Here is an 8,998-nt window from a genome sequence, read left to right on the forward strand (position 1 = left end):
CCCCAACCTTGGTAGAGAGTAACATATATAACAGAGCCCAACCTACTGGGGTGGGTGTGGTTCTCCAAGAACAGCAGAGTAGGAGGTGTTCCTGTCAGACCTGCAGCCCAGGCTCCTCTTGAGTATTGCCATAGACTTAGGAAAAGGGGAGGGGAAAGGTATGTTTTTCCTCAGCGAGTCATTAAACCCACAGAATGGTTAGCCTTCTGATCTCAAGAGGTCTGTAGGTACTCTAGAGCTGGCTCCTTGCTGTATGGGGATGAGTGCCTGCCTAGATGGCAACACGGTAGTTGTGGGCTCCACAGAACATAAACAGCTGTGGACCAGTAACACTTGGGAACTGAAGCCTGCACTATGATATTTACCAGAAGCTCCCACACAGTTGTTGGGCCCAACAAGACCCAGGTTGGGGCATTGGAGGTTGAGGGTGGCCACTGTCCCCTTGGATATGCAGCAGACTGGGCAGGCTCTGTCTGCTCACCACTGACTCAGTGCTGATCTTGGTTTCACTCTCTGCCTAGACTTTTGAGTGAGCTTTCCAGGGAGGAGCAGTGTCAACTTCCTCATCTTGCTTTGGATTTGAATCCCTTCAAGCTGGCTCGGGGATCACCCCGAGTTGATGGAAGATGTGATGCTCACATTATCATTCACACTGTGGCACACACAATCATACAGGGGAAGCACAAAGTTTTAGACTCCAGGCCCGTGCCATACCGCTCCAACCAGACACGCCCCTCCGCTCACCGTCCCAGGGATGTAGTGGAAGATCTTGTTAGCCGCGGTGTCCCCATCAGGCCTAGCCTCGGTGCCAAACAGGCCAGCCAGCTTCCTAGCGCTGTCTTCTCTGGGAACAAGGGAAACCGAAGGCTCAAGGCCTGGTCCAGGCAGCAGGTCCAGGCAGCCCCTGTTCCCTTGTGGCCAGGCCACACCCCTCACCTGTTTCCCTTGAGCGAGGGCTTTCTGGAAAAGGAGGCCCGTAGCCTCCTGGGGGCCTGAGGGACGCAGTGGCTATTCCCCATGGATGGCAGCTGCTAGCTTGGGCTGGGCAGGTCGACAGGTCTGGGTCCTAGGTTTGGTCTGCTAACGCCTCCCGCTGGTGGGCGTAGCCACAGGACGCCCTGCCCCTACCCTGGGGTTGGAGGAGGCTCCTCTCTGGGCCCGGATTGGCCCCTTTTGAGGGAAACCTTCCAGTGAGAGCCCAGGTTTTCTAGACCCAAGACACTCAGCCTTGGGGTAGGGTAGATATTTCCTGATTGGACCAGGAGTCCTCATCCCAGCTCTCTGTATAGACCTGGCCAGAAGAGCCTGGTCTGTATACACCCTGTACACTTGTATTCAGACTGGAGGTGCCTAGATGTTGGAGTTCTATAGAGGCTGGGATTCTTCCTCCTAGTTGCCCCTCCCCTGGCAGGGTACACACATCCTGTTTCCACATGAATCCCAGCTGTCTGAGTCACTGGTGACTGTAGGGGGTGTGTGCTCACTCTCAGCTGCTCAAGAAGTGCAACTTCATATAAAGGGAGGCCAGAACCCTCCCCCAGCTTCTCTTCATTCTGGGCCAACCCTCACCCAGACTGAAGTCAAGGTTCCCAAATCTTAATCAAATCCAAGAAAGAGGCCACATGCCTCCCAGGTTCCTAAGGCAGTAAAGTAGGGGGTCTATCTTCCTCATTTGCCCATACTCCCAGATCATAGGAGCTTCAGGACTAGGATGACAGCCGGTCTCCGCTGGTCAATAGATATACCAGTCTGTGTTCCATTTGGATGCAGAAGTGCCATTTTGCAGCCCCAGACAATGTAGCATTTGAGTCTGGCTGCACACTTGCCTGTAGACCTTCACTTTGTTGTCCAGAGAGGACTCAAAGATGTGCTGTAGGCCCACAAGCAGAAGGTACAAAGGGGGCCAGAGATGGACATTCAGCCTCAGGCCCATGGAGCCCAAGAAACATGTTTATTGTTCAAGTTGGCTCATATTGCTGTGTAGGATCTAAGTGCATGTTGTGTGCCCAGCTCCATAGAAGACCCAGAAAAGACGTCATACACAAGACATAGGAAATAAGTCTGCTTTGTGTCCTTCAGGGACAGTGCCTGGCAGAGACAGATAAATGCCGTGTGCAAAGCGCTGGCTAGGGGGCTGCATCTTCTTAGAAAGCCCTTGCCTCTGCTCCTGTTGTGACAGTTGCTCTGCCCCTTACTGTCTGCAAGGCCCAGCTGTGTTGCTCATCCTCTTTCAGTGAGTGTCTACCCCGAGCATTCTCTGCTGTTCCACAAAGGGAGATAGGCAAGAAAACACTCCGAAGGGATCCTTGGCCCCCTACATGCAGGAGAGCTGACAACTGAGAGTGAATGTGTGAACCGGTAGCTGCAGCACTTCTCATCCATCAGTAAATAGTGAATCAATAAATAAGTGAGTAAACAAACAGCACACAAATAAATGAACAAGGACAAATGAACACAGAGACTAAGACAGAAGAACAGGAAATCTCTGGTGGGGTATGTGATCTGCCCTAACACTTGGTATAGGAGAAAGAGGTGGTAGGGCCACCCTGTAGGGTTTAAGGCATGTGGGAGGCTGTGGGACCTCTGTGCAGTCTGACATGTGTCAGAGGCTGGTAGAGGACACAGACAGCGTGGGTGAGGAAGGTGGTGGGAAGTTGAGCAGCTCTAGCACTGCCACACCCACACTGCTGCGTCTTGTGAACATGCAGGATGCTGCCACCCACTTGTTGGTCCTCGGGTTGTACTTCTCTATGGAGTTGAGGCTGGAGCTGCCATCATTGCCCCCTACAGCGTAGAGCCAGCCGTCCATGGCCACCAGGTCATGTGTGCTCCTGGGGAGTTGGATAGGCAAAAGTAAGCCAGAGGCGCAAGCCAAGAGACAGGCCAAATGAATGGGGTGCAGAGGGAGGAACCATAGGGACAGAACAATGAAAGGAGCCCCATATGCCCAGGAGGAACCCAAGGACCTGCTGTACTGTTGAGGTGCTGTGTGCACAACCCCTGGAGCTACACTCCTGGAATAAACCAGATGTAGTGGCAGAACCACTCACCACCCACCCCTGGCCTTATACACCTGCGGATATTCATGGGTGCCACAGTCTCCCAGGCACCAGCCTTGGTGCTATATCTCTCCACTGAGTTGAGGCAGCTTGTGCCATCATTGCCCCCTGCGACATACAGGGCACCCTCCAGCACTGCTACTCCTGCTGAGCTGCGCCGGCTCAACATGGAAGCTACAGGTGTCCATGAATTCACCTGTAGAGATAAGGGGACAGGCTGGAGGCAGACCTACCAAGGGCACCCCACCCCTGCCACCATATAGACTCTATTCTTGTCTGGGTATCTGAGGGTCAGGGGTGGGATACAGAAAGCAGACCTCCTGGATGGCACAGATGGCCAGAATCTGGGATTATGCCCCATCCCCCCAGCACTTTAGAGGAGGATATTGTGATAGGGGTGCACTATGCACCTGGGGCTCATACTTCTCCACGGTGGCCAGGTGTGATGAACTGTCATAACCACCCACGGCGTACAGGTTCCCATCTGTGGGAAGGCATATTGCCCATGAAGCTCCTACAGGGTGTAGGAGTTTTGGGGGTGGGTAGAAAGGGGATAGGCAGGAAAGCAGGTCCTGTCACCCACCAAGTGTGGCCACACGCACATATCGTCTCCGGGTGCTCATGGCAGCAATGGATGTCCATGTTCCTGTCAGTGGGTCATATCGCTCAGCACTGTGGACACCAGAATGATGCTGATGTTCAATTACAACAGTCAAGTGATCCTTTCCCAGGATTTGTCCCCTCATTTCCCCAATGCTATGGCTGAAATCCTGGGCATCACAGACTCTATGAATAGATAGCAAGGTGTGCTGGGTAGGTACAGGCTACTGGCTGCTTGGACTGGAGGGAGGGCCCTCCAGGGGGAAGATGGTGCCAAGACCCTGCTGACGCTGTGCCCTGAGGTAAAGAAGCCTTAAAGACCAGTAGCCTGGATTAGGCCCTCATTCTCTTAGCCAGATGTGACTTCACAGTCAAGCCAGTCTCATCTGCTGCTGCTGAGCCAACCCTGTAAGGCCACTGGAGCCCTAACCCAAACTACTACCTGTTGAGGCAGGAAGCCCCATCGTAGCCACCAGCTGCATACAGGAGCCCATGCAGGGCAGCTACACCTAGGCAGCTTCGCCTTGTGCCCATGGAGACCTCGGGCTGCCATGTGTTTGTCACAGGGTCATAGGACTCCACCGTAGCCAGGTCTGAGGTTCCATCATAGCTAGGAGAAGAGTCCGCTACTGATCAAGGATGGCCTGGCAGGCATGTGACAAACCTTTGAGCCTACATGCCCAGCTACTATGCTTACCCGCCCACAGCATACAGTCGGTTCCCAACAGCAGCAACTCCTACACGAGCCCGACGTGTAGACATGGAGGCCACCACATGCCAGCGGTCAGTTCGAGTGTCATATGCTTCACAGTCTCCATGGATAGCGAACAGGCTCCCACCACCTGGAAGATAGGTAACAATATAAATAAAGGGGCTCAAGAAGGCTGGGCAGAGGGCTCTAGTGTGACCTAAGTACAAAGACATGAAGGCTCCAGGGGTGGGAAGAGATAGAGACTGGGTCACACTAGTGGGCTCCATACCATAGGGTCTTTCAGACACACAGATTGTAAGTATAATGGATTGGGTTTATATTCTGACTTTGGGTAGATGGCCTAGGGCAAGAATGGGAAGGAGAAGGGGTTCAGCGTACCAACAGCAAAGAGCACAGGGCCAGCACCCTCACAGCGACGGGGTCTTGTGCGGCTAGTACCCAGAACACCTCTCTGCTCAGGCAGCAGGTGGAACTTAAGGGCCTCAATGAGCAGATCCTTGCAGTCAGGGTGATGCCTCACAAGGCTTTCAGCATCCACGTGGCCCAACAGGAAGTCTCGGCTCAGCAGAGGCAGCCGTACACACTTCATCAGCTAGGGCAGGAGGTGCCATGTAAGGCAAAATCCTAGGGCATACTTGTCACAGGGCTAAGACCCACTCAGGTGCCTATAGCACTTATATGATTGGTTCTTGAGATAGGTGACTGTACCATCCCAAAGGAGTCCCTGTATGGAAGATGCTAAGGACTCAAAGAAGTAAGCGTACACCTTAGCCACCTGCATTCCCTTCTAGACAGTATGGGAGCTCCAGGACTTGGCCTCACCCTTGGTACATGCTGCCTCCGAGTGTCTACATCATGTTTGACCCAGCTCAGGACTGCACGATATACATCTTCCTCTGAGGGCACGTTCAGGCTATCACTAGAGACCAATTCCAGCACCTGGGGGTGAGAGGTCCTCAGACCTGACATATAGATAGGGGAGAGCCCAGAAAACCCTGAACGTGTCTGAGAGTATCAGACAGAGGGTATGTGCATGTACATGCACAAACACATACACTTAATGTTCTTAAAGTGAAGGACCAAGCAGAGTCAAGATTCATAGATTTTGTTCCCAGTAGTGGTGCTGATGGGTAGAGGGGTAAGGAGTGTCTGAGGTCCTGAGTAGTCTCAAGTACATAAAATCAGAGACTGGGAAATAATGGTCCTAGAATGTGGTAAAGACAGGCATCTAAAACAGATGATTAGATGAAATGAGAAGATGAAAACAGGGTTGGGAGGAGATGGCCAGGGAATGAATCATAGGGTGAAACTTGCACCAGAAACTTGAAATGAGGATTGCAGAACACTGGCTGCTAGGGTCTGGGTTTGAGCAATGCATAGTGGAGGCTGGGCCCAAACTGGCATGTTACCTGCTTCAGTGGTTACCTGCTTCAGTGGCAACAGCATGAACTCCTCAGTCTTGGCCACATCCACGAAGTGCTGCAGCACGTACCTGTGTGCTGCCTTGAGCAGGTCACTGCATGAGTGTGTGTCTGCAAATCCTCGAATGCCCAGGCAGTTGGAAGGGTCCAGCTGGCTCAGGAGGAACTTGCAGCAGGCATCTCGAACACCATTTAACTGTAGAAGGCTGGCAGCTGGGAGCAGAGTCTGGGGCATGAAGAAGGATGAGGCAGGAGGGGGCCAGAAGAGTACAGAGTAACTGGATATTGAGGAGAGGCATGGGGAGGCCAGGATACACAGGTCTCCGCTGGAGATCTCAGGGGACACGAGTATGGGAATGGCATGCCTCACCTGAACGTTGCCCTCGCCCACCACAATCTCAGCAGTGTATGCAAACTGCACCAGCTGGTCTAAGGCTTGCGGGTCAATGTCATGCAGTGTCACATGTGTCTGGCGGCTCTCACTCATCTCATCTGTGAAAACAGTGAATTAGGCAGCCTGCCCGGGGAGATCTGCAGATTCCTCTAGGGCTGCCCAGATTGTTGTATGTGGTACTTGCTTGTGAACATGGCGTGGAAGTAGGGGCTACAGGAAGCCAACACCACCTTATGAGCTCGGATCTCCTTGGCTGCCACATGCAGGACGATGTCACACAGGAGGCCACGCTGCCGCATGCGGCTCATAGCTACAAAAGCATCATGGTAGTGCCGCTTCGAGTTGTGTGCCACACTGTGACCCTCTCTGCTCAACAGCTGCATCGCACCTTCCATCGGGGCTACAGGCCGGGCCTGCCTGGGCCGAGCTCGCTCTGCCTCGGGGCTGCAGGCCGCAGGACTATGTCAGTGTTTATACACTGTAGAGAGCCACTCACCCACCTTTGAGAACTCCTAGCACAGCCAAGGCAGCTGCAGTCAATCCCCAGTAGTTCAGTCATCAGGGACCAAAAGCCCATCAAGGACCATCCTGTCACTCACTGCCACTTTCCAGGGCTCAAGCTCTCTCTCCTGTCAAGGAACCTCGCTGGAGTCAGAGCAAATTCTTTCATAAATTTAAGCCTGCTCTCAACTGGCACTAGTACCTCTTCCTCTACTAACTACCTCTCCTAGGGCTCCAAGCTCCTTTTCTAGTGCCCCGAGGAGAAGCAGGCATTTCCCAGGGAGCCGTGTCCTCAGCACTCATTGTGGGAACTGTAGGCGCTGGAGAAAAGTTGGCCAACGGTGTCTCTCTGAAGTGAATCCCCAGATCCCACTCACCAGGTTGACCTCACTCGGCCCTGGGAGCAGCCCCTTCTGCCCCATTCTGCAGATCTGTTTAATAGTGGCTGGAGAACCAAAGAGCCGAGACTCTGCACCACCTCTTGCAAGGCGCCATCCCTCCCTCCATCCCTCCACCCTACTCACGCCGGCGGCTGGGGCGGCGGTGGCGCCTCAGGCCCGGGCCCCGGGCTACTGTGCTCTGGACTCTGCGTCCTGCCTGCAGGCCGCTCGCCACGGGGCTGCATAACTTCAGCCGCCAAACCCGCGACAGACAGCGCAACGCTGTTTGACTGATTCGGACCGTAGGAAGACTGCCTGGCCGCTATGTCCACTCCGGCGCTCGCCGGTCTCCGCAGCCCCTGTTTCTCGGCGCCGCCCGCCCTGCTTCACACAAGGCTGCAGGACCTGCTCCCACCCCCAACCGGATCAGCGATGCGCTGACAGCTTCCCTCCGTTTGGGAGCCCCACTCCCATCCCTGCTTTCTTCCAAGGAGCACCTAACCTTCGTTTGGAGCCTAGGTTAGCTTCAAGTTCCAGTACTCCCTTACTCACCTACTAGATCTTGCTGTGACTGACAAGGCTCCATAGCAAGGGTAGAGCTGGACGCTAGCCCTCGAGTCTTATCCTCAGGCCTCCTTTTCACAAAAGTGTGGAAAGGCTTAGCGCTCCTACACACACATATTTGAGCATTAGATGGGTAGGGGCTGCTAGGGTCTGAGAGGTGCTGTATTATCTATTGACGTGGATTTTATGTGTATGGGTGTTTTGCCTATTTGTGTATTACATAAATTACGTGTGTGCAGTGCCTACGGAAACCAGAAGAGAGCATCAGATCTCCTGGGACTCAAATTACCAACAGTTGTGAACCACTTCGTGGACACTGGGAATTGGTCCCCCGTCCTCTCGAAGAGAGCAGCTAGTGCTTTTAAGTCCGAACCATCTATATCCAGCCCCTCGCTGGTCGGTCAGTCTGCCTGCCTACCATTTATCATCTATCAATCTATCTCTTTATCTGATTTTTCAAGACGGAGTCTCTGTGTAGTCGTAGCTGTCCTGGAATTTGCTCTGTATAGACTGGTCGGGGACTCAAGAGATTCGCTTGCCTCTGAGTGCTGAGATTAAAGGCGTGCGGTCTGGCCAGCCCCTTACTTTTTACAAAAAAAAGATTTTTTTCCTCTGGGCGTGGTGGGCAGGTTTGTTCGAATTTTCAGCCTTGTTTCCCGGGTGGGAACGGTTGTTACAGTGTTTTATGCAGGGCTTTTGAGCTCTGAGAGCGGGTCAGCCTGCATTGGTGAATTCGTGCGGAACTCGCTACTTAGCACACCTGCTGCACCTAGGGGAAGAAGGCACCCTCCCGCCTCGGGACCGCCGGCGCTAGAGCTTGAGAACCCTAAAGCCACCAGCAGGGGTAGGAGGGGCGGAGCTCGCGAGAGGAAGTCTGGTGGCACAAGGAATTCTGGGACCGGAAGTGCGACGCATGCTGCTTTGAGCATCATGGCTGTGTCTCGCTCTCCCCGGAGGTGAGTTGACTAAGTGGGCGTCCAGACCCCCGGCAGGCGCTTCCTCCCAGGGTTCTTTACGTTTCTAAGTGTGGCTGGCAGGCTGGCAGAGGTCTTGACCTGATATAACTTGCAGGCGACTAGCGGAGTTAACAGTTGACGAGTTCTTGGCTTCGGGCTTTGAGTCCGAATCCGAGTCCGAGGTGGAGGACATCAAGGAGGCTGCGACGAAGGAGAAAAAAGGGCCAAGGGCCTTCTCTAACTGGGAGCAGCGGGGCACGCGCACTTCACCCAGGTGAGAGCCTACCCCTCCCTCCCCCGTCCGGCCCCGCCGCACTGCGATCTACTTCTAGTTCTTTGGTCCCACGCTGCTACATGGAACGGTGGGTTAGCAGACTGTACGTTGGAAGATTAGTGTAGAAGGCTTTTTTT

General features: G+C 53.9%; 3 protein-coding genes across 12 annotated transcripts in view; 1 reads left to right on the top strand and 2 right to left on the bottom strand.

Moving 5' to 3' along the window:
• Plekhn1 (pleckstrin homology domain containing N1) overlaps window positions 1–1,279 on the bottom strand; it is an 8,753-nt gene extending 7,474 nt beyond the window's left edge. The window contains exons 1-2 of one of the 4 annotated variants that reach the window (XM_031379883.1): window positions 937–1,279; window positions 745–844 (exon numbers count right to left, since the gene is read on the bottom strand). In XM_031379883.1, coding sequence (XP_031235743.1) covers window positions 745–844; window positions 937–1,019 — 183 coding nt within the window. In that variant the 5' untranslated portion in view covers window positions 1,020–1,279. The remainder of the gene's footprint in view (window positions 1–744; window positions 845–936) is intronic. The other 3 variants (XM_031379881.1, XM_031379882.1, XM_031379884.1) reach the window with 3 other exon arrangements.
• Window positions 1,280–1,912: 633 nt separating this feature from the next.
• Window positions 1,913–7,793, bottom strand: Klhl17 (kelch like family member 17). Of its 7 annotated transcripts, XM_031379877.1 has the most exons (12): window positions 7,212–7,504; window positions 6,371–6,630; window positions 6,163–6,284; window positions 5,797–6,018; window positions 5,194–5,310; window positions 4,750–4,963; window positions 4,357–4,501; window positions 4,102–4,269; window positions 3,643–3,731; window positions 3,470–3,543; window positions 3,074–3,255; window positions 1,913–2,831 (listed from the first exon to the last, which is right to left on the bottom strand). In XM_031379877.1, exons 1-12 carry the CDS (start codon window positions 7,310–7,312, stop codon window positions 2,603–2,605), a joined length of 1,923 nt encoding a protein of 640 aa, XP_031235737.1. In that variant the 5' UTR covers window positions 7,313–7,504; the 3' UTR covers window positions 1,913–2,602. The 7 variants fall into 7 exon arrangements, 5 of the variants coding, with proteins under 5 accessions (XP_031235737.1, XP_031235738.1, XP_031235736.1 ...); XR_004121245.1 differs by having other exon boundaries at window positions 3,483–3,543; window positions 5,797–6,284; window positions 7,212–7,516; XM_031379878.1 differs by lacking the exon at window positions 7,212–7,504 and adding an exon at window positions 7,620–7,793 and having other exon boundaries at window positions 5,797–6,284.
• A 667-nt stretch (window positions 7,794–8,460) lies between these two features.
• Window positions 8,461–8,998, top strand: part of Noc2l (NOC2 like nucleolar associated transcriptional repressor) — a 12,415-nt gene continuing 11,877 nt past the window's right edge. Inside the window, exons 1-2 of the mRNA XM_031379875.1 lie at window positions 8,461–8,587; window positions 8,703–8,861. Of these exons, the coding sequence (XP_031235735.1) occupies window positions 8,562–8,587; window positions 8,703–8,861 (185 nt within the window). The 5' untranslated portion in view covers window positions 8,461–8,561. The remainder of the gene's footprint in view (window positions 8,588–8,702; window positions 8,862–8,998) is intronic.

This window comes from Mastomys coucha, unplaced genomic scaffold, assembly GCF_008632895.1.
Source record: "Mastomys coucha isolate ucsf_1 unplaced genomic scaffold, UCSF_Mcou_1 pScaffold18, whole genome shotgun sequence".
Classification (NCBI taxonomy): domain Eukaryota; kingdom Metazoa; phylum Chordata; class Mammalia; order Rodentia; family Muridae; genus Mastomys; species Mastomys coucha.